Source organism: Mustela erminea, chromosome 3 (assembly GCF_009829155.1).
Source record: "Mustela erminea isolate mMusErm1 chromosome 3, mMusErm1.Pri, whole genome shotgun sequence".
In the NCBI taxonomy this organism is placed as follows: domain Eukaryota; kingdom Metazoa; phylum Chordata; class Mammalia; order Carnivora; family Mustelidae; genus Mustela; species Mustela erminea.
The window spans coordinates 107,137,829-107,163,367 of NC_045616.1; the positions used below are offsets into that span (position 1 = coordinate 107,137,829).

The window sequence follows — 25,539 nt, forward strand, 5'->3', positions numbered from 1 at the left end:
CCACTGTCTCCAGGGGTCTTCTCTTTTTTTACAATGACTTTCCTTCTTTGTTTTACAGATTCTTTTTATCTTCTGAACACTTTCAGTGACTTCAGATCAATAAAGAGAGTCAGAAAAGGCCAAGCCTGCCCAGGGTAATACGGCTTTTTTTCCTCCCTGTGAATTATTTTCACAACCGATCTCAGGTTCTTATATTCTAACCAGTTTCCAGTCTTCAAGAGAAGGTGCACAGGTTAGCAAAAGAAATCATAATGCCAGCATCCTAATATTTAAATAATTGGTGTCTCATCCTATCTCTTCCCATTTTTTTAAAGCAAATTGCTTGACCTGAGTGACAAGACCATGGGAAGAGCCCATGCAGAAACAGGTGCAGGGTCTTAAGCTGGTAAAGACCACCGCTCCTCTACTTCAACAACACAGTCTCTGATAGGAATGCATCAAAGGCACCAGCTACTACAGAAAGAGTAATGTATAAACCAGCATCTTTTGCAGGCAGACTGGAAGGGGTGACTGGGTAATGGTGAGGTGCCCCAGGGAGATGGGAAAGGTCATTCAGATGAAAATAAGCTTGGGAACTTGGAAAGAGTGCTCCATTACCACAGATGGGAAGAAAACACAGTAACCAATCATATGGAACAGATTGAAATGTGATTCCAGTCAAGTGTGAATGCCACCGAATGCACTGCAGCACTATTTGGGGAGCGGGCACAAAGGCATCCGAGTCCTGTCCCCACTCCTCAGTCCACGGTTGGACATCACACAATTCGAAAGCAGGGATTTGTAAGGTCATCACTTGTGTGAATGAATCTTTGTAAAGCCCAAGTGACGATGAGGAATGGGGGAATGTGATGAAGACACATCAGGGGTATTTCTGCACAGAGGCAATGACTGTTCTGCTGAGGTGTTAAAAAGATGCGACACCACTGGCTTCGTTTATTTATTTTTTAAAATTTAAGCAAAGGGATGCAGAGTCTGCCTTTGGAGCAGAAGACAGGGTGGGGGGGCGGAGGAAGGGAACGATTGATCACTGCCTTTATTGTTAGCTTCCCATGGTTGAGTGTTCACTGATAGAATTGGTTCAACTCCAAGATGCTGTCTTAGAAACAATTATTGTTTTCCACTAAAATACAACTCCAGCAGAAAACATTAATTTAAGTGATAACTGCCTAAATGCTTCCATATCAAGAAGGCGTGCGTCCTCTCATCTTGGGATTTACTAGCCAAGAAATCAGGACAATAAGCAACAGAAATTGCAAAACAAAAGATTTGATAGGAATCCCATTCTGGGTTAATCTCCCTTCCCATGTCTCTCTGTTATTGAACTGTCTGTGCCATATGACTGCCTTGGGGAGTGGGCCCGTGGGGAATCTGGGAAAGGCCGGTCCTGGCATTCAAAAGTGCCACACGACTATAGTCCTCCTGTGTCTGACAGTTTCTTCCGATTGTAGAGTTTAGCTATTAACTCTATTTGCTTTCTTTATTGGCTTTTTGCCTTTCTTTGCCAACCAGGCTGCCCTATGTCATCCGCCAGAAACACCTTTTTCATACTTTACCTTCTACTTTACTATTCTACGCCAGAATGAGGCCAACAGCTTGCGAGCCAGGGTCAGCCCCTGCTCCTTTGCTGGACCATTCTTTAGAAACTGAAAATATCGTCTAAGCACCTTCCCTCCATCCTTTGATTTTACTCACTATTTGTTGTTCATTCACCTGACATTTCTTGAGAGTCTGCTATGTGCTAGGCTCTATGCCGGCTGGACGTGTAGAGTAAAACAGAACACAGGGAGATTTGATTCTTGTCTTCAAAGAGCTTAAATCCGATGCTGAAGGCAGTCATATGGCACAGACAGTTCAATAACAGAGAGACATGGGAAGGGAGATTAACCCAGAATGGGACGATCAGAAAGGTCTCTCGGGGAGAAGAGCACCACGCACGGAGACTCTAAGGCACGGCTGCGGCATATTCAAACTGTGGGGGGTGGGGCGAAGGGGTGTTGAGAGATGGGGATGCGGAAGGGGCACAGGAGTCTTTTATGAGAGGCTTAGAGGTATAGGCTATACCCAGGGAACAAGGGGGAATTTTGTGGGTTTTTTTTTTCTTAGTTTTTAATTTTTTAAAGCGATTTTATGTGTGTGTGTGTGTGTGTGTGTGAGAGAGAGAGAGAGAGAGAGAGAGGGCGCACGCAGGAGGGGCAGGCAGAGGGAGAAGCAGGCTCCCTGCTGAGCAAGGAGCCCACGCCCATGCGGGGCTGGGTTCATGACAGGAGCCAAAGGCGGATGCCTAAGCAAATGAGCCACCCAGCTGCCCCCCACTGAAGAGCTTTAAGCAGCAGAGACATTCTGTCAGGACACTCTGCAGCTTGAATTGTGAACAGGCTTAGCAGACAGACAGACTAAAAGAAAGATGAATCAGTCAGAACCACTCAGCTCTCTGGGCCGAAGAGAACACTAACTTGAGCTAGGGCAGTAGCAGTAGAGATCGAAAAATATCTGAGTCAAAGTTGATAAGGTTTGGCAATTTATTCTAGGTAGAATTGGTGGGTGGGAAAGATGCCTTCTAGATTTTGGACGGGAGCTCATGATTGGACGATGGGCCACGCCCTGAGATGCAGGAGACTGGTGAAGAATCAAGATGTGTTTGGGTTTCAAGCTGTTAAGTTTCACTTCAAAATGGTTGCATTTGAACTGTCTATCAGGCATCCTAGTGGAAATACCCAGGGGGCATTTAAATAGATTAGGTAAAAGATTTGACCTAGAGACACGGACAGCAGGGTCATAAAGTCATAAACAATAATTTTAGTTTTGAGTGTGAATGGTCTTCCTGTGGGAGCATGTGTAAAAAGTACAGGGAGAAGGGCCTGGGTTGTAACTTACAGATACCTTGGCATTTAAGGGATAAACAGAGAAAAGATCTTCATAGGAAGACAGAATTGGTGGGAAACAAAGGAACGAGGAAGAGAAGAATGGAGAACCACAGATACCAAAGGAAAGGGCATTTGAAGAGGAAGGAACAGTCAGGAAGGGAGGTGTGAGACGTGAGGGCAAATGTTTACTAGATTGAGCAAATAGGAGGCCATTGGGAAGGTCATCAAAGTAGTGAACAACTAAGTAAATATAAGAGGTTGCAGAGTATGTGGGAAGGGAGAGAGCAGACAGGACAGAGAACACCTCCAAGAAATTTTTCAAGGAGAGGAATAATTCTCTACATGTTTAAGTCCCGTTGGCAAAGATCCTCCAGAGAGGGTATGCTTAATACAGGAAGAAGGTGAGATCAGATGGGACTTAGAACACAAGTGCAGGGAAAGAAGAGGGACAATGCTTTCTCCAATGTGGCAGAAGTAAGAAATGAGGCTTTGAGCTATTCCCACATACAACATCTAGCTTTGTCCTACTTCCTATTCAGCTGGATGCAGCTGTGTGTTCAATTGTGTCCCTGAAAAAAATATGTTTAAGTCCTAACCCTTGGTATCAGTGAATGTGATCTTATTTGGAAATAGGGTCTTAGCAATTGTAATTAAGATGAGGTTGTACTGGATTAGAGTGAGCCCTAAATCCAATCACTGGTATCCTTATAAGGAGAAAGAGATTTGGAGACTCTGAGACACACACAGAGAGAAGGCAGCCACGGGAGGGTGGAGGCAGAGATAGTCCTTTGCTACAACCAAGGAGGCCAACAATTGCTGGCAACCATCTGCAGCCAGGAGAGTGAAGAAAGGATTTTCCCTGAGAGCCTTTGGAGGGGGTGTGAACCAACCAACACCACGATTTTGGACTTTTAGCTTCTAGAACTGCTAGAATTGTTAAGAAAAAAATTTCTGCTGTTCAAACCATCCCATTTGGGGCGCCTTATAACAGGAGCCATAGGAAACGAACACAGATTGCCAAGACCATGCATTTACTAGGCCAGTACCTAGAGATTATGGTTGTACCACCAGAAACTAAGCATTAGAGGCAAATAACACAAAGGAACTAACACAAAGGACAGCAGCTACTAAAAAGAACAAAAAAAGAAATATTCCTTAGATCCAAGGAAGACAATAGATTGGGCAAACATGCTTCTTTTCTCATCGCACCATATGGCACCTTCTTCTGTTCTCTCTAACCGTGATCAAGCTCACACCCACAATCACAGATGATCTTAGGTCTAAAAACATTACAATGACCTGCAGTCAACAGGCCCAAGTAGGAAGGCCCTACCAAGGATGCATCTGCATTTTAATGCTCCTGTCTACCACAATCCGTCTAAAGTTGGATCAATAAAGATGTCTTGGAATGCATCTCGACCTGCACCAAATGTTAAATGATACAGAGAGACCAGAGAAATGACCCTTGTCTTTAAGTGGTGACAATTTAATGTTGACACAAGTGACTTATATGCATGAAATACCAAGAGAATATTACAAATCAGAATGTAATGAGGTGCTAAATTGAATAAGGCAGACTATAAGACTGTTATGCACTTCTGACTCTGGCTCTAGTTGGGCAGAGTTGGTTGGGAAAGCTTTGGGTAAGAGATGGGGCCTGTACTGGGATGGGTACTTCATGAGGAAGCATGGTAGTTCCGTTATCCTCTTTGGTTCATGCCATCCTCAGCCTGGGATTTTTTAGTAAGGCTGGGGGTTAGGTGCAGGGAAAGAAGAGGGATAAAGAGTTAAGTCCTAACAACTCCACAGGGCTCCCTAGTCAACAGAAGGAGAAATAGATTTATAGGTTTGATGAAGATGCTCCAGCCCCTAACCATTCAAGTTCACAACACCTTGTACTGTCTCAAACACACAGCCCCTAATCAATACCTATCTGTTGAATGACAATAGGTCTGAGAATACCGAACAACAACCCATTGGAGATTCTGATATTGTACAAAGGGTTCTGCATGCTTCATCTTTTGTCCTTTCTTCAGAATTTTTTCTTTTCATCAAAATTTTTAAAATGAATTGAGTTTAAATAATCAAATATGTATATAATGTTTGGTTCAAAAATAGCAATCATTTTCCATCACCAAGTTTTTCTTTCCCAGAGGCAACCACATTTACCTTTCTTTTTTTTTTTTTTTTTAGCTGATTATTCTGGTATTTATCTCTAGGTCTATAAATATCATGTTTTGCTGCTATTTCTTGCATTTTCAATCTAGGCTTTTTGCTCTACCTGCCCAATCCACATATGTACCTTTTCTATCTCCCCATCTTTCTTTGATGATGCTTGGATTGTTATTCAACATTAACTTTATTATCCATGTAAATGCTATTCAGAGCTGAACGTGTAGTCAATGAGGAGTATTTTTTAATTTCTTGAGTATTTTTTTCTGGAGTCATCTTTTTCCAATTTAGTTTAATTTCTATGCACTCATCACTGTGGAGACCGATTCCTTTGGGTCACGTTCCCGTTGTACTATTTAATTGCTATGTATCCTTGGGCAAGTTACCTAACGTCTCTGTGCCATGGTTTTCCCTTCTGTAAAACATGGATAATAGTAATACACAGTGCAATGGTGTCAGTGTCCTCCAGACAAAACAGCACAAAGCACGCTGTGGTCAAACAAAGTTGGGTTTATTCACTCACGGCAAGGAGGATAAAGACACACAATGGGGAGCCATGGGGGCTTTAGTAGGAGGATATTAACAAAGGGCTGTTGTTACGTGACTTTAGAGAAGACTCAAGGAAACAGGTTCACTCTGCATTTGGTGCTGTCAGAGAGGGAATGATTCTGTGATCTGCCTTCTCAATGTATTGTTATCTATAGGAAGGGCTAACAAGAGAACAGTCATTCATTTTAGCATGGAAAGGAGAACGTTTTGAATTTTTGTGTTTGGGATAGTAACTCTGTTTCAGTCCATGTTTAGGCAGTAGTATTAAGTGGTATTATTTCATCCTAGTCACAGAGTGGCCTTCTTGAGTCCTGGTGTTCTCCAAGATTGTTTTTGCTCAAGGAGAGAACACCATGACCCAGCCAGGAATGCCAGACTAGCTCCTAATAGCACCTATGCCTAGATGTTAGTGTCAGGCTTGTTCCCAGCACCTAGAGCTACTTTTCTATGTCTCAGTTGTAGGGATTAAATAAGCTATCATTTATATAAAATATAAATTAACAAAATGGTTGCCTTAAAATGTTTGTTATAAGACACTTAAATCACAGGCAAAAAAAAAAAAAAAAGGTAGGAAGGTGGACAGCAAAATTTAAAAAAAACTTTGATTACCAAAGGACACTCAACAGAGTGAAAAGGCAACCTGCAGAATGGGAGCAAATATTTGCAAATCGTATTTCTACTATGTGATTGATTCCAGAGTATATAACGAACTCCAATTCAACAACAAAGAGCAAGCCACCTTTTAAAAAGTAGGCAAAAGATTGGAGTAGATATTTCTCCAAAGATGATAAGCAAATGGCCAATAAGTACATGAAAAGATGCTCAAGATTACTAATCATTAGAAAAATGCAATCAATGGTATATCCCCTTATGCTCATTAGAATAGCTATTCTAATAAAAAAGGAAAACAGAAAATGAGCATTAGCAAGGATGTAGAGAAATTGTAACCCATGTGTATTGCTGGAGAAATGTAAAACGGCACCATGGGAAGCAGTATGGCAAGTCCTCAAAAAATTAAACATAGAATTACCATATGATTCAGTGATTCTACTTCTGGGTATATACCCAAGAGAAATCAAAGCAGGTCCTGGAACAGCTATCGGTATGCCCATGTTCATAGCAGGATTATTCACAACAGCCAAAAGGTAGAAACAACCCAAGTGTCCATTGACCGATGAATGAATAAACAAAACGTGGTATAGACATACAAAGGAATACTGTTCAGCTTAAAAAGGTAGGAGATTCTGACATATGTTACAGCGTGGATGAATCGTAAAGACACTGTACTAAGTGAAATAAGTCACAAGAGGACACATATTGTGTGGTCCCTCTTCCAGGAGGTACCTAGAGTAGTTGGATTCATTCACTGTATTATTCAAAATAATACAGTGGTGGTAGGGGGATTGCCAGGTAAGGGGAGGGACAGAGTTAGTGTTTAATGAGCACAGGGTTTCTGGTGGGGAAGATTAAGATGTTTGGGATGGATGGTGGAGATGGTTACCCAACAATGTGAATGCACTTAATGCCACAGAACCGTATGCTTAATAATAGTAAAAATGGGAAATTTCCTGTTATATATGTCATTGCAATAAGCTAATGCTAAGTTAAAAAGTAAATAATACCAAACTTCACCTTTGTTCCAACTAAGTTTCCTTTCAAGTTACTTGATGCAAAAGAATGCTATTTAATATTCTTAAAAAGTCAACGTTTTATTACTTGTATTATCTGTTTTAGAGGTTTAAAAAAATGGAAGACCTATTACATTATTCAAGATCATAATGTTAGAAATTGGTTGAGGCTGAGCTATAATTTGAATCCAAGTTGTAGGGACATTAGAGTCCAACTCTTAAGAATATGGTTATTCTTTATTATTTTGGGGAGAGATCAAGAGATTTACAGAGGCTAGGACTGTAACTTCTGTTGAAACTGCCTATTGGTAAAAGAAATCTTTTCATTCAACAGAGAATCGAGAGATCTCTAATAAGGGATTGGGGTTGCATTTTAAAGTGGCTATTCAACAGTCTGAAGGAAGCTGTTTAGGATTAAATGCACTCTTTAAGGGAATTCAGGAGAAACTGACGTTCTGGGTAAAAATTGTTAGGGCAGGAAACTGTTAAGATGTGGCATATAGCTCCTATTCTCTGGGCTTGGCCCAGGACATCTTTTTGTATGTACCAAGGAGCAGGGACAGAGATGGAGAGGTAGAATGTACACAATGCTTATCGACCTTGGGAATTTTGTCAATAGCAAGATTATTTGCTGAAGAGGAGCAGTTCTCTGCCATATGTCACTTCTCTGCTGCGCATCTCCAAAGGAATTACCTGTCCATCTTGCCTGTGTGCTCATTTGCACCATGGTGCAGACGAGCAGTCCCAGCCCTAGTGGTTGGAAATTGCTGGACTTTCAATCAAAAAGTGTGTCTGTGTTGCAAGAAGGCACACATGGGCGGGGGTGGGGGGAGGTCTGATCTCTGTGTGCTATGCTCCTGGGTCAGTTACCAGTGTCAGGAGAGTCCTGAGAACCATCAATTCCCAATCCTCAGGGTGGGAGACAGAGTTTCAGAGGCCAGGGTGAGCCTCGAGGAGCCTGGGTCCATGCTGGAGGCACTATGCTTTTTCCACTTGCCGCTGGGAGTGCTTTCAACATTTTCAGCCAAGTGTTACAGGACCCTAGATCATGTTTCTCAATTTCTGCAGGAAAACTGCAAGGAGCTGTTCTGCATGACCCTATAGGTCTGTTTTGTCACTGGTCTAGAGGGTGGAGTGAAATCTGCACTGTCTGGGAAGGGGGGTTTGGGGGGCCTGTAGCTGGAACATCCAGGACAAGCAGGACACAAGGAATGTACAAACAGAATGGTAGAGCAAGAATGGACCTTTGGGACCAAAGGCCAACCTTGAAAGGGAGAGAAGCAGAAGCACAGGACAACTGAATGATTTGCCAAAGATCAAGCTGTGAGTCAGGGACAGAGCAGAGATGACCCAAGCTCCCCAACTTCCACTTTGGAGCCTCACTGTCAGGTTCATGCTCCCTGAACTTGAGACCAGAGGAATCTCTTGAAGGGAGCCATAAAAGCATAGTTCCTGAACCCTCTGGAATTAATAAGCCAAAGTCTAGGAGAATAGTGTGGGGATATGGGTGCTTTTCAAGCAGAGAAGAGTATTTTGTGATGCTATACGTTTTTTCAACTTTTAAAAAACTATAACCCATGCCCCTTAAGATAATGTTTTCAGTGCATTCTGTGTATCTCAGTAAGCTACACAAATATTTTAAAGGGTAACATTTAAGAGAGGCCCGAGGGGAAAAGTCTCTGAAATTAGGAAGTTTGGATTTGAAACACAGGTCCTTCACTTCCCAGCTTTGTGATTTGGGCAAGTTACTTAATTTCTCTGTGCTACATCCATAAAATGGGTACAATAGGAAGACCTCACTGCATATTGGGATGTGGTGGGGAACAAATACAAGCAAATGAAGGAAGGAATAAAGTGCTTAGCATACGAGCTGACATGAAAGGAAGAAAAGGATCTCAGGCAGACAGCCAAACCCTGTGTGGCTGCACATCTGGAGCAGGGGCAGGGGCTGTCTCTGTGACCTCCACAGCCTTGAGATGGCTTTCTGGACTTGTCCACACTGCCCAGGAGGCTGGGAACTCCTCTGGAGGAGAAGCAGCCAGGGCCAACCTCTGCCTGGGCACCAGGAAGGGTTTATAGGGAGCCCTGAACATCTGGTCCAGATATCCAGGTTGACCCCGGGAAGATTTTTGAACCAAGTGGCTCATGCGCAAAACAAACTCAATGTGATAAAGGGAAGGATGCTGGGAGTTGATTTCTTAACCACAAAATCATGAGTGAAGAAGGAAGCCTCTCCCAGACAGGGGCAGCCTCTCCAGTCAGGAGTCCCACCCCGGACTCCGCCAGGTTCTTTGTGCTGGCCTTGCTACTACTTCTAGTGATATACCGAAGCAGGGTTTTTCGAAAACTTCTCATATACAGAGGAACTGTAAAGTTCTAAGGTACCTAAAAACAGATAGAACATAACACAAAATAGCTATATGGAATATATTTTGTAAAATGTATTTCCCCATGCTGGGACATTCTGATCTGCCGTGCCTCCTTAAATTATCCATTCCCCCCACCCCATCATACACGATGAAAAGCAGTAAATTGATAAAACGAAGGAGTCACTAAAGATATCGGCTAACTAATTTATTTAATGAATATTGAGCATCTACTATGAACGGGAGATCAGAAACCCTGCAGTGAAGGTTTCTGAGCAATGGAATGAAGCCAAGAAGAGAGAGCAAAGCCTATAGAGAACAGAGGACAAAGTTTACATGCAGTTACATCAGGCGAGGTAGCACAACCACCTCGCCAAGTACAGACTTTTAAAAAATGAGTCCATATTATCAGCACAGTACGATCATCAGTGTGCATAGTAACTGCTGTGAGCTTTTCAGAAAACCCAGAACTAAATTAAATTACAGTGAGCCTAGCTGCTTAAGAAGGAAAGAGAATTTATAATGTGTTAGAGGAAAAAAACTTTCCCAAACCCAAAATATATAAGGAGAAGTTTCATTGACTTAAAAAAATTCTGGGGGCCCTGTACTTGCTCGTCCCAAATCCAGCCCCACGGATGGTGGGTTGGGGCCCAGATGTGTGAAGGCTGTCCTAGAATGGTGGGCTTTAGTATTCATCAGAGGATCAAAGTTTTTCCATTTCTATAGCTGTCAAGTCAGATTTGTAACCTAGAACATATGTTTTTAGAGTTCTGACTACAACCTCAAAGTCAGTTAACTCCCATAAAAATTCAGTTCTGAGCAATGATATTTAAGTCCCATTGCCAATGGGAATGCAGTGTATGTGGTCCTTTAGTAAAACTAAGGTTGATCCATGGATCAAGTCAAGTTTTATCCCTGGTTGGGCAATGTTTGGGTATTTATAGAATTGCCTTTTAACTCAAAGTGTTTTCTATGTCTTATGTGGAGGGCATTTACAAGAAATTTTGACAGGATATTCTTTAGCATGTACATTATGGCAGGTTACTGAGATTTCAGGCATTGGGGATGACACATTATCTCTTTTAAGACAAATTTCTTTCTGGACTCCTTATGAGGATTCATAGAGTTTTCCTGAAAGCAGTTGATATGTGTTTTGTTTTGTTTTCTCATGGATGTTATGCATCTTATCTTATCTGTGTTTCCCTTTTCACTTTGGTTCCTAGGAAGCTCAGAATCAAGTTTTCTGTCTATCTTAAATAATGGAACACTATTTTACGTATGAGGCTACATGTCTGTTTCCAGCCCTGCTATGTTTTTTCCCTTCACCCTTACTGTGACATCTAGTTATAGTTTTCCATTTAGAGAGATTTATTCTAAGCAGTCAAACATTATGGGGGAGATGTAAGGAAAGGAATGAACAATGAACGGATGGCTGGTTGAAGAAACGAATGCAAAAAGGAAGCTTCTGCTTTATGACGCTAAATAAATAAGACAATCATTAAGTTAGGTAAGCAACTGAATTCTTGGACCACTCAAGGAAACCTGAAGCTTGCTTATTTTGATGTACTATTTTCATTAGTAATTAAGACATTGCCTAAAAAAGGTGAGGGGGGGCACTCAGGCACCTTTAATGCACTCAGTGACAGAGACTTTCCAACTGGGACAACTCCTTTGGCACATAGGACCCACTGAAAGGGTCCTGGCAGAGGCACCTCGATTACATCTCTTCTCTGTAGTGTGATGTTACTAATGAGAGTTCCAAACCCTTTCCTTAGACTTCAAAAACAAAAAACTCAACCATTTATGAGAGGGGAGGTGAGCCAATGTTTTTAGATTCTAATGTGGTGCACGTGTATTTTCTGCCTTGTAGGCTGACAGCAAACTGCAAACCCTATCCTGATTTGGAAGGGTGTCATTCCTCCATCTGCGGGAGCCTCCATTATGCCGCTGCTGGGATCCAGATTTTTTTATTTTTTTCCAGATGAGTTATTTCATAGGATTTGAAATTATGCTTCCCTATACAAGCAACCCTCCCTGGCAGAAGGTCAGAACACGGAGAGCTCAGCTATCTGGAAGAAAATGCTTGAAGGAAAGGAAAGCGCCACTCTTCAAAGCAACTCGCTGGCTCTTCCTGGATACCTGCTCAATTGGCATAGATTGGATGTTAGAGCAATTTGGCTCCAGAGGCATCCAGGTTTTTGTATCATCCACTAAAGAATGTGCTACAGTCAAGGAAAATAATGACAGTCAAGTCATAAAGGTGAAGTTTTGTTGTTGCTTTGAGGATGTTTTCATGTTGTCAGAAACATTTTAGTTGTGTAGTTTATGTCGGGTTTGTCTCCTTAGAATAGAGGCACTTTGGGCAGGAAATGTGTGCAGTGGCTCTCCTTAGTGATGGGCCTCACTGATGTCAAGTATTAACAGCAACAACAAGAGGACAGCTGCAAATAAATTTTTTACTGTCATGTATGAGCTGGACATGCTGGAAGAGATTTTATTTCACCTAAGAAAGAGACAAAGGTCAAACTGCTACCAGATCTTCAGAACACAAGGTCACTGACAAGAGACCAGCTTAAAAAAATTCTGTGCGATTAACCAGCTAAACAGAACACAGCCACGCACATGGTCGTCTCGTTTGTGCCAAGGCACCTACGGGAAAATCCAGCCCCTTTCATCACATTCAATTCAGAACACCCAGCACCACTCTGTACTTTGCATCTTCTGTGTCAAACTCTATTTTCAATCCTTTATGTCAAATTTAAATTCATGGCAACTGCATTTTGATCTTGTTAGAATCCCCAATTCACCCTGGACCCCAAATCCATTCCACAAATCCATTCCACAAGACAAAGACACACACACACACACACACACACACACACACCCCTAAGAGCACACATTTTTGCACTTGATTTGCACTTACTTAGCTAACAGTCAAGAGTTTTGAATGACTGCCTGGTGGCCAGAGCTTCAACAAGTTTTCAGATAAGCACCTGCTGAAAACAAGAGTATTGCGCGATTGGGTCATCACCCCTCAGGTGAAGAAATCATACCCACACAGCTCTTGTTTGGGATGAAAATGGACCCTCAAATATTCTGCAGTATTTCCCCCTGTTACTGAAACTTGCATTGCTATCAATCTTAAATGAGCTGAACAAATTGATGTGAGTGATGAAAAATGGCCAAGTTTGACTCTGAATGCACAGATCTGTTCTTCCCCCCAAAATAAGGTCTTGATTAGGCAGAAAGCCAACAAAAGCACCCTATCAATAACTTATAATCTGATATGATATCAAAAAGAAAAGAAATCTCTCAGTGCTATCACTGAAAAAACATTCCGGGTGGCCCTAAGATACAAACTGACCTCTCTTCTGGAAATCATCTTTGCCTGGCTATCCATATATGCATAAAAGGATATAGTTTTTAAAAGCTCATTTTCTCCCTAATAATTGTCTGTTCTTAAAAAGCTATCAGCAGGTGCACCTCATTTCAAAAGCCTCTTGTCCTTCATAATACAATATTCATCACGATTACATAGTATGAAATAAAAAGCAGCAAAACATAAGCGAGGATAGTTCAATTAAATGCAACATAATCTCTGCAGCGAAAAAAAAAAAAAAAAAGAAAGAAAGAAAGAAAAAAAAATGGCTCTGTAGCTAAAATCAGGTTCCAATGAAAGAAAAAAGGGAATGTATTTCCACATATTTTTAATTATATAGAATTTCCTCAAACATGATTTTTCATAATATATTCCATTAAGTTAACATCACATTTGAAGAAAGAGCATTTTCCGATTTCATTTTAAGCCTGATTTTGAGCAATTACAGTGTCATTGTTCCGCGGTAGAAAGGTTGAATTCATTTACTGTGTGGTTATGCTAGTTATGATTGATGTCTCTTCTCCAAATGATAAACCAATCACCCCAATGATGTAATGTCATTTTAAGAGTGCCATAATCACATTTCTCTCAAACTAGAAGCTCTGATGAGTTCTAATAAAGATTTATGGTAGATTAAAGGCCTTCATAATATCAACAATGGATTGCTCATTTGATGAGAGATTTGATTAGGTAATTTTTTTGAAAAAGAATACGAGTTTACTAAATATATCAGGCCTGGCTTTGAAGAAGGGCATGGGCCATGATAAGTAGCAGTCCATCATTCCATCTTCAGAACGCATCATCTTCAGTGTGCTTGGGAGGTCCTCTCTAATTGTAGGGGTTGAGGCCAGTGGTAGCATATTCTCATGGGTGAAGCCAAAACCCAAACTTATCAAGGTATACTCTTGGCATGGGAAGCTCTATTCTGCCTTTGATGGGATATATTAATGATCACCACGACTGGCCAGTTCAGAAGATAACTCCAAAGCCATTGGTTCAAGAGCAATTAATTTTGGCAATTGTCTCTCCTTGGGACACGGGTCATTAACCCTTGGTGTGGCCTGCTCCTGTGTTCATGTATTTTGTGAACCTTTCACCAATAAGGCAAATCAAAATAAGGCATGATTATTGCTGAGCTTGGGGTACTTCTACGTAAGATCTAGAGACTGGGAGCTGAGGCAGGAGCCGCAAAATCCTCAAAGGTGGGCAGAACCTTGTGACCAGTCCCTTTGCTCCGGGCGAGGGAAAACCACGATGAGAACTCGGGCTTCAGAGGTAGGATTTATTGTGGTACCATGCGATCAGGCTGTTAAATTCAAGTGGAGTGGCACATGCAGAGGGTTAGAGGAGAGGTCACCATCCCCCCTCACCCCCTGGAACACTTCAGACTTGGCAAGGCATTCAGTATTCATGTCAAGGGAACGCATTTTAATCACAAAATCATCTAAACAAGCAAGGAAAAAAAAAGTCAGAAGCCAACCATCAAAAACCAAGAGATCTGAAATGCACACAAATTGGGCACGTGAGGGTGTCCAGGGTCACTCGGCTATGACCAGAATTGTAGTAATACAAAATTCAATATTCCATTGTCTCTCTGCACTTCACCTTTGAGACCTGCAAGCTCTCGTGTGCAGCAGTGGGCAAATTCCTCCCACGGAAGGAGGCCCAAGCCCTCGTACGATAAGCAAAATCTCGCCAGTAACTGTGACCTTCAATAAATGTATCCTAGAGCCGTAATGCCACAAAGCGACAGGCGCGTTTCACCTGATGCTCCCCACACCACCTTCTCCCCAGCCCTCCATTCAGGGCTGTCATTTCGCCAGAGACTCGAGAATGTCACACAGACAACAGCGCGCATTCAGACGCCACAGTTTCCTTACCACTGCTGGAGGCTTGCTGGGGCCCTGAGCATGCTCTGAGCAGGTATGAATTGGGGGAGAACTCCTCATCAGGGTTGGTGTCCATGATTTGATGGGAAGTGTTGCTGTCTAGCAATGGCATCTGGCAGCTAACTGGTGGAGGATTATGGGAGCTAGGCAGCTGAGCAGATGGGAGGAGGCTAGACGAGGATGTAGGTGGAATGGGACGACCTGGGAAAGAGGACAGAGGGGTCAAAGGTCAGCAATGAGTGTCATGAGAGCATCCAGAGAAAGTTACATTGAAACCACCTCACCATATAAATATCCAAAAAAATTTAAAAAAGAAAGAAAGAAAGGCTCCAGATGAATTTTTTTTCAAGAGGTTGGATGTTTCTCCAAATGTCCAAATTCATCCTGCAGGTAGCTGTGTGTCTCACAAAAGGGGCATGCGTGGAAATATCCATCTAGACGGCTGCAATGCAACCTGCCAGGAAAACATCCATTTCCTTCTGTCTTCCCTACCACAGTCCTACTAGGAACCCGCATCGTCTCTCACTGGACCATCTCGCCGGTCTCTCTGCTTCCCCTCGTGCCAGACACCCACCTACTCCCCATCCCTTCTCCACAGCAGCCAGAATCATATTTTCAAGACAGAAATCAGGTTTCATTGCTCTCCTGCTTGGCACCCTCCCACGGTTTCTCGCTACATGTGGAAGGAAACTGAAACGTCTTATGATGACTCCTTATGACCATGTCCTGCGTCCTCTGACACCAATTGCCTCCCCTTTCTTCCCCAACAGTGGCCTTACCACTCTCCACTCAGCCCCGTGTTCCCCAGCCAATGTGGCTGTCTTTCCCTCTCTTGCTTCAGCATGAAGCACCCTTCTGTCTTCTGAGTCTTTCTGCTTCCCATTTCTCTGTGGAATATTCTCCGCACCCACTGCCTTGCTGATACTCACAAGCCTGCCCCTTCTCTTGAAACTTTTCCTGTTTGCCTTTTTCCAAGTTTCTCGCCCGTGCATTCCACCCTTTTAGTCTGTTTATAGTCCTTACTACAGTCTGAAGGTGGACACCTGTCTACATGACTCCCCGCCCCCCGTGCCCCCAATTTTCCTGAGGAATAGCACCTGTTGAATGAATGAGCAAATGAACAAGATAGACTCTAACCAAATTAATTCATTTAGGGTAGAAGTAGAAAGGGCTACATATGTGCATCCTAAAGGATTGGCCAATCCCCCCATTCTCCTGACCACCATTTTGTTTTCATTTTTGTCCTATTTTGCAGATCATGGGGGAATTCCTACAAAGCACAGCTGCTCTGTGCCACGAGGAGGAACAGCCAGCCCGGCAGGTGGTGGGCAGTAACTTGGAGCTGCCCTTAATTCAAAAAGTTCTTCTTCTACACAGAAGGCTGCTGCAACCTCTCTTTCACACGGCGGGGAGCTCCTGGCAGCCACATTGCTGAGTGAAGATAATTGCTGTGTGTACTTTCACCTGATTCATCCTTATGTGTTGGGGTCCTTGCGATTGCTTGCCTGCTGGTGTGTTCATTTGGGAAGCTCACAAAAATGAGCCAGAAGTAGCAGCCCACGGGATATGCCCAAAAAGCTGGAGGTGTGGAAAGAAGGGTAAGGTGTCGAGAAAGCAAACTCAAGAATCCGGTTAGAGTTTCAACTCCGGCAGGAAGTGTCAGAGTCAGAAGAAATGTGTTTTCCTGCTTTTCAATGTCCTATATATGCAAATACGTTTTCAGGCATCAGATGGATGCTATTTCTTGTTGCCACTTTTATACCTGTCTTTCCTGATCTATTCCTCGGTGCATTAAATGTTACGGATTGATCAATTTACTTCAGTAAAATGGGAGTGCCTCTTATGTATACTCTGCTGGACCTTGAGAAGACAAAAATGAGCAAGGCATCATTGATGCCCTCAGAGAGCTCACAGTCAAGTGGGGGAGGCAGACAGGTTAAGTACATCATTTCAGTAGCAGGTAATAAAGAGGAGAGTGGCATGTTGTCACACGGTGCTGTGGAGGCAGGAAGAAGGACACGTGGTCCAGCCTGGCCAGGCAGAGGCAAGGGTGGACAATGCAACAAAGATGCCTGGAGAAGTTGATGCCTGAGCAGTTTTTGAGAGAAAAGGAGATGGACTTCTGGTAAGAGCAAACTCGCCAGACAATAGGACAGAGCCACCAACCGCTAGTCTGTTACTTTTTGGAGAGTGGGAGTTTTGGAAAGAGACAGGAAATAAGAGACTCCTACGGCTCAAGTGTTCGGGGCTCCTGTCCAGTAACACAACTGAAGCATCATCCCTAAAATAGATCAATGGATAAATGGAATTTGGCTTGAAACATTCAACTTATATCTAACAGTTTGGGAGCCTTGTAAGGCACGATGTTTTTGCCAAACGCTCCAGCAAAAGTAGCCTGTACACGTCAGAGCTTCATCGGAATCGGGGCTCACACTTAATCCATATTTCTCCCATAACTCTCCCTCTACGAACTGTCATCACGGTTACTATTTTAACTGCTCTTGAATTTGGGCAATGACTATCTGTCACTTTATGTATAATATCTCTACGAGGTTAGAATTATTATAATCCCCATTTTGTAAATGAGGACACCGAGGCACGGAGCAGTAAAATCGCCTCGTTAGCAAGTGACCTGGGCCAGGAGTCACGCTCAGGTTTGCGGGTTCCAAAATCCACCCTCTCACCAGTCCGCGCGGTGTTTGCCCTAACAGCATGGTGGGGGTCGGGGAAGAGGAAGACATACAAGGAGGGGGGGCGGACTGATTTACACATCATGTTTCCAGTTTCTCATCTCCCAGTCCCAAGGCACTCTCAAGATTTCAAATAAGAAACATTTCTTTGAATAAATGGTTATTTATAGCAGCTGTCATCTGGCAGAGTTCAAAGCTTTTCTTGTAATTTTGTTATGAAGTTCAAAAGTGGCTCCTTCACAGCAACACTACCCTGTGCCTTCTTCAAGGCCCTGGAATGTAGCGGTGTCCTGACCAGGGTCCTGGGAAGTCTGTGTCGATGTCCACTTAGCAGCAAGGCTCTGGTAGGAACAGATTCTAACTCACAATCAATAGGCTTTAATGTTTGTATTATGGAGACCTATCTGGAACTGCATGTCGAAGACCAAGAATGGCCAGAAGCCAGTTTTTAAATTCCTTTGAGTGACTGAGGTGGAACTGGAGTTCAAGTGCAATTTTCCAGGAGCCTGATATGATAGTTGCTGTGAAATCACTCTTTACATGAACTTTTTGAAATTTTGTTCAGCACGAATTCGTTTCATAGAGTACAGACAGAACTGCTTTTTAATTCATACAAATACAGACAATGGAAGAGCAGGCGTACCACAAGGAAAGCGCTGGGGTTGCTTCAGTGTACTGAAATACACGTCGCAGGATTGTCTGATGGCTGTGATTCCCCTGGTCTCTTGAAATCCAAGCTTTGGGAGCTCCTTCAGCTCCTCGAGGGTCCTTACTGTTACTTGGGAATTTTCTCAGTCCCTAGATCTGCCCCCAATCAAATTGTATGCTGCTCTCTGTTTGCTATGTCATTTGCTAATTTGGTTCACTTATGCTACATTTTTTCCCCCGACTATTCCAACTGACAGAGACCATCTGTACAGACACAAACAGGTTCCAGAGTACAGGGGAAAAAGTTGGAACTTATACAGGCTCACTTTATAGACCATGATTTCTTACTAAAACACCTGGTGTGGGATGGGCATGTAACCAGGGGCTCTGCACTTACCTGCTTCCTACTTTATGTACTACAGAGGCTCCCTGACCCCCAAACTATTTTTGAAGTTCCACTTAGAATGTGTTTAGAGTCTCCAGCAAATAAAGGGAAAACCAGTTTTAATTAATCTGTTAAAAAAGCAAGAGGAAACATGCAAAGGCAGCAATATGTTATTCATTAAACTCATATGGTCTTGTGTATGTGTGGGTGTGTATGTGCGGGTCTTTTCCAAGATCCCCATGTAAATCAAAGTCTAACTAATTATCTGTGTGACTGGGTTCCCCCACAACCTTGGAAATGGAGACTAATTTAGATTTTACCAATTTATCTTTTTCCAAATGAGTAAGATTTTGGGATATTTCAGTTTATGAAATATTTCTGATTAAAAGACTTACAGCTGGACAAAGCAGTTCCCTAGCTAACTTTGATAGATGGGTAGTGGCTGTTTGGAAAACTATATAGAGACGGATTCTGGGGTGCTCTGGGTTCAGTGGAAAATGCTGTGATCAGTTAGAAAAATCACAGACCAGGAGTGGGGCCAAGGCAGCGGAGGCCAAGATCTTACTTGCCAGCCTTGCTCCTGGCCTTCATTCGTCAACAATTTCAGCCATACCAAAAAACTTCCTTCTACACCATCCGTGGTTGAAGTCACATTGTTCTAATTCCCATTGTCTCAATTACAGCCCTATTTTTCTCCTTAATCTGATCTGGATCCAACTCTAGTTCTCTAAGAATGGGCCATAATCTCCCTCTCATCCCCAAAGCATTAAAGTTAGCTATGAAATTGCTGCTCTGCCCAAATCTTGGTAAGACATTCACTAATTTATGATAGGGAGCAGGCTCGCAGATCAATGCCCAAACTTAACTTAAAACAACTGGTTCCTATTTCATTCAAAAGATTAATGGCAAGCAGATATTAAAATGTTCTGTGTAGACAATGCATAATTGATCTAGGTAGTGACAGGGTGTCAGGATTTTTGGTGGAGAAGAGAGATATGTTCGGGAGATGGTAAAAAGCAAACCAAAACCCAAAAACAAACCAACAAAAAACCCCAAACCCACCAAAACACCAAAACAAAGCAAACCTGCCCACCAACAACCTAGTACCAGGAATTATCAAATCCAAAATAATAATTTCAATGACCTTATTATTGCTTATAAATGAGATCTTGCTTTGTGTTCAAAACTGAACAAAAATTTTATGTATACTTTGCTCTTTTAGCACCCACAACTTTTTTTTCTGAACAAAGTATTATTACCATCCCCATTTACAGATGAAGAAATGAAGGTTGGTTGGGCTTACTTTCCTATCATTGCACCGGTAGAAAGCAGCAGAACTGGCTGGATTTGAATTCAGGAATTCTGACTCCAAAACTAAGCCTTGAATGGTTCATTCTATGATTTTCACACCAGAAAAGAATGATTGCACAAAATGATTGAGATGTAAAATCCAATCCCATGGGTCTCTTTCTGGAATGTACCACTGAGGTCATCTTAGGAGAATCAAGGTTCCTCCTAGAAATAGACATAGTGAAAACTCCTCTCAAACAAGTGATTTGTGAGGAAAGAAAGCAATTCTCAACCCAGAAACTGGAATTCCTCTGTGGCTTTGTAAGTTCAAGAATTTAATAAAAACAGCTTTTGTGGAGATGGTTGGGTAGTTCTATTGGTTAAATGGCCAACTCTTGATTTCAGCTCAGGGAGTGATCTTGGGGCTGTGAGTTTGAGCCCCGTGTCAAGTTTCACGCTGGCTGTAGAACTTGCTTAAGATTCTCTCTCTCCTTCTGCCCCTCCCCACCTTACACTCTCCTTCTCTCTCTCTCTCTCTCTCTCTCAAAAATAAAAAATTAAAAAAAAAGCGTTTGTGTTAAAGTTGAGTATTGCAAAACAACAGTATTAATGTAGGCAAAACCATTGGTTAGTGAATTCAAACAATTGTCCTAATGATATTCCCCAATACTTTATTCAGATATCTGACTAGTCATTTTTCTCCCCAGATGCTTAGGGTTTGTGAGGCCCCTATTTTTGATGGGGTTAAAAAAACAAGGTGCCCTGAAATGGTGGTGGGGGAGGGATGAGGTAGCTAGGTGATGGCCATTGGGGAGGGTCTGTGCTATAGTGAGTGCTGTGAATTGTGTAAGACTGATGAGTCACAGACCTGCACTCCTGAAACAGAGAGTACATTATATGTTAATTAGAAAAAAAACAAGGTATCTATCTGTGTAAATAGAAATAATGTCAATATCTGAGATCTTACCTTCCTCTTGTTTGTAATCAAAGCATTTTTTTAGAAATATGGGCCGACTTGCTTTTGAGTTCAGTTGAGAACCTTCTTCAGGAAATGCATCAGATATTTGAAGAGTTCTGCACATGGGTTTGTGAAGGGCTGTGCGGCAGAACATTCTTCAAGGTAGGATGGGCTTCAGGGGAGCACTGGGGTGTGGCAGCCAAGGTTACTGCCACAAAAGGAACAAGGTACCCTGAGAATTTAGCTGGATTCCCTGCCTCCAGCTGAAGGGACATGGATGAAGTCACTGTACATCTGTTCAGCTTCTATTTTGTGCTAAGTATCTGGCTCAGGGATTTTATTTCTGCCCCTTCCATAACTCTCACAACACTGTCCAGAGACTCAGGAATGTGAATCACACACCCGAGGGTCAGGACCAAGACGGGCACTCCGGTCTGTGAACTGCCAACACTACAATGGGCTGTTCCTAAGCCTGGAGTTGCCCCCCACTGAAATTCACCTGTAAATCTGCCCCTTCACCCAATTCATCCCGTTCTTAATTTTTGCCCTGCCCCAGTTGAAACCCTGCACTCCAACAGATGCGATCACCTGTCTTTTACAAATGCTTGTTTCTGCCCTCTTGTGTGTGGTATTTCTCTGCTCTCTGCAACCCATCCCTAACCTCTTGGCCTAATTGTTTCTGTCCTCCAAAGCCCCAGTGAGGACCAGAGAGGCACAGACTTTGAAGCTCGGCTGATGGAGCTCTGCTGCTTGCTGTATGAGTCTGAAGGCCCTTCTTCACTCTTCTGGGCCCATCTGCGAATAACAACTCTGATTTCCCATGTTGTTGTAAATGCTGGAGAGAATATGTATAAGGTCCCTTGGAATTGTGTTTGGCACATGGTAGGTGCAAGGGCCTGGATGGAGCTAGTGGGACTCGCAGCTTATTGTTTCTGTCTCATTCGCAAGCACCTGCTGTGTGTGCCTGGCTGGGCCGTAGTTAGGGAGGCTCTGAGGCTCTGGGACATGCTGAGTTTGGAACTATGCAGCCGTCCAAACACTCAAGGGGAGAGGCTGCCTAAGAAGTGAGTCAACAGGGAGGCAAGCGGAAATGTGATAAGAAGGGGGAGACATCCCTGATGGCATCAGTAGGGTACCTGGAATCAGCCAGGCCTGAAACATAAGCCAGTAAGCTTTTTAATATATGAACTAATTTATTCTCTATCCTACCTTCATTTTGTTGTTGTTGTTTTGTTCTTTAAGCCAGCTTGAGTTGATTTTTGTCACTTAGAACCAAATGCATTCTGCCTAAGACTTATCATCAAGCCCAAGTGAGAAAATGACTTGACCAGTGCCACACGGTTATTTAGTAGAACAGAAAATAGATTCCAGATTTTGTGTCTCCAGTATTATAAGAATTTCATGTTCTGTAAGCTGATTCCCTTCCTTTTAAATCATGAGAAATCAAGCATGGGGTGTCCCAGAGAAACCACTTACGGTGGAAGGTGTCTAGATTTAAAAGAATATGGTGGGCGCTAGAGAGGAGAGGAGAGATACAGGCAGGGAGCTGACTACTGGGTACCCATCAGGCATGTGCTACAGCAGCTGTTTGTCCTCAGTGCTGGGCAGAAACTCAGATCACCTACCACCTGGCCCTGGGCCTTACATACACCACACTGATCTTGGGATAGGGTGAGAGGGATTCAATTTCTTATCTACATCTTACTTTTTTTTTTTTTTTTAAAGATTTTTATTTATTTACTTGACAGACAGAGATCACAAGCAGGCAGAGAGAGAGGAGGAAGCAGGCTCCCACGGAGCAGAGAGCCCGATGCAGGGCTTGATCCCAGGACCCCGGGGTCATGACCTGAGCCAAAGGCAGAAGCTTTAACCCACTGAGCCACCCAGGAACCCCTACATCTTACATTTTTAAAAAATAACAGAGTTGGTAGTTTCAATTATAATCATAGAATGCAAAAAGACCACAATGAATATAGCATCTTAAAATGAAAATACAGGCATATGTACATTCATATCTTGTACTGCTATCACATCGTATATATTCCCTGAAGCCTCCTTATATTTAGTGCTGATGTTAGGTTGGATCAGTCATTCTTAACAGGTGACAATTTTGCTCCCCAGGGGACACTCAGCAATGTCTAGTAACATTGTGATTGTCACAGTTTGTTGGGGAAGGGGGAGAGGGTGCTACTAGCCCATAGCGGGTAGAGACCAGGGACAGTGCTAGACATCTTACAATGCAGAGAATAGTTTTCCACAACAGAGAATTTCCAGGCCTAAATGTCAGCAGGCTGAGGTCGAGCAACCCTGGGTCTGCTGGAGTGATGGCTTTAGATTAGCATACTTTATGATACATGGCCCATCTTTAAGCTCTTTTTTCCAGTTGATAAGAATTGGACAGATACTAGAAGTGAAAAATTTGATTCAGTCAGCTCCTTCCCCCACCCAAGAAAAGTTCAAGCAAATAAGCTTCCACTGTCATTGGGAAATTTCTGTTAGAGGGCAGGAAAATTTCCTCAGGCGGAGTTTAAGTCATCACTGAGGGAAGTTACAACACGCCTTTCTGTGGAGCTAGGTGAGACCTGTTTGTGGAGAGATGGTCAGGCTGTCTTCACAGAGGCAAGAGAGCCAGGGGAGAGTGTTCCGACTCAGTTGTGGCTTACTGAACCTCACCTGAGGAATTTTCATGAGGACCCATCGTGTCTTGTCAATGAGGCGGTAGCAACCTAACTCGTTCCATATCACCTGGTTTGAAGTTTTTATTTTTACAGAAGACCTAATTGGCCTCTTCACTCACACTTCACTGAACTCAGTAAAGCCCAGCTAAGCATTTCCTGGAAACAGAGTGTTTTCAGATGGCCCTGACAAAGCCATCCTGATGGCCCACAGCTATTATATATGATTTATTGGAAGAGTGGAAGCTGCTGGCCTCACCGCAGGGAGAAGGCCTCTCTCAGGAGGGCTAGCATGGACTGCCCTCACAGTGTGGGACCCTATGCATGTGGTGTGGTCAGTACATCTAGCAACTTGCATGTTTACATGTCACGTCTTCCTGAAAGCATTGCACTTTGGAAGGTGTCAAATATAGATCAGGCTAGAGATGGAGGGTAGAGTTTATTTTTTGAACTAATATGATTTCTATAATTTTCTAATGCCAGTCCTTTCATATTCATGAGGTGAAATGCAGTGAATCTGTGTAGCCTCCCCTTTTGAGGACACAAGTCCACTCTACCTGCAGTGACATAACTGTCCACCAAAAGGTAACGAACCCTCAAATACCTTCTGACCAGAAATTCCCAGTTGCTTGATATATACACCTGAATGACATCACCCAAGTCCTTTAAGATGACATGCCGCCGTTATTCTGGGGACATGTGCGTGTCTAGATCAGTGCTGTCCAAGAGAACTTTCTGTGATGGGTGACATGATCTATGTCTACCATGTTTAATACATTTAGCTATTGAGCCTGGAATGTAGAACTGAATTTCCAACGAATTTAAGTTTAGATAGCCACAGCCATATATGGCTAGCAGCCACCGCATTGGGCAGTACAGTCTAGATTATGGCTCTAGCTTCCCCGTTATTCCTATCCTCAACTCCCCTGTGTCTCCCCTCTAAGAGCCAATATATTTTTGAATGTGCAAATTTGCTCACATCATGCTTCTTCTCTCAAGTTTCACAAGACAACCCACTGCCTACATAATAAGGTTCCAATTCTTGTATGGCAATCATCTCTTGCCAGACCTCCCCATCCCTATACTCCAACCACATCCAAGCTACTCTACTACTGAATATCTATCTCGCCCTCCTCACATCCTTCCCTGTGCATGGGAGGTATTCCCTTCTCATAGGCATCACCTTCCTCCTGAACACCTCCTTAAAGACTCAGCTCAAAAATAACCTTTTTGTAAGTCTTTCCCGATCACCCTACCCAGAGGTACCCAGGACAAACTTTTATCATTGTACAGTTGACTCTTGAGGAGCTGACACTGCACATGTCAAAAATCCACATATTTGGGGGGGGGGCTGGAGAGAGGGAGAGGGAGAGAGAGAGTCTTAAGCAGGCTCCATGCTGGGTATGGAGACTGATGTGGGGCTCAATCTCATGACCCTGAGATCACGGCCTGAGCTGAAATCAAAAGTTAGAAGCTTAACCGATTGAGCCACCCAGGCACCTCAGAAATTCACAAATAACTTTTGACTTAACGACTTTTAACTTAATTAGTAATAGCCTACTGTGGACCAGAAGCCTTACCAATCATATAAGCAGTCAATTACACATATCTTGTATGTTATATGTATTATATACTATATCTTTACAATAAAGTAAGCTACAGAAAAAAATGTTAAGAAAATCAAAAGAGAAAACACATTTACAGTACTGAACTGTATTTTTTGAAAACAATCTGTGCATAATTGGACCTGGACAGTTCAAATCCATGTTGCTGAAGTGTACACTGTACTTGTAATATGTTAGCCTATTTGTCTAAATGTCTGGCTCGCTCATGGGACTGTGAGTGACCAGGGAGAAAGTGTGGATTATATACCTTTGTATCCTAGCACCCAGACCAGAGCTTGAATGCAATAAAATAGCAGTTGATGGGTTGATTACAACAGTTCACTCCACAAATACTTGTTAAATATATATCAAATGCACATGGCATTGGTTTCATTATGGGAGGTTTTGTCTGCTGTTCTTGGGTATTAGGTATCTCTCAATG

General features: G+C 42.8%; 1 protein-coding gene across 21 annotated transcripts in view; it reads right to left on the minus strand.

Annotated features, from left to right (window-relative positions):
* Nucleotides 1-25,539, minus strand: part of TENM2 (teneurin transmembrane protein 2) — a 1,222,850-nt gene that overhangs the window by 362,518 nt on the left and 834,793 nt on the right. For 17 of the 21 annotated variants that reach the window (XM_032337070.1, XM_032337078.1, XM_032337077.1 and 14 more), the window contains one exon: nucleotides 14,839-15,048. The exons of the other annotated variants lie outside the window; for them this stretch is intronic. In XM_032337070.1, coding sequence (XP_032192961.1) covers nucleotides 14,839-15,048 — 210 coding nt within the window. The remainder of the gene's footprint in view (nucleotides 1-14,838; nucleotides 15,049-25,539) is intronic. 21 annotated transcript variants of the gene reach the window in all.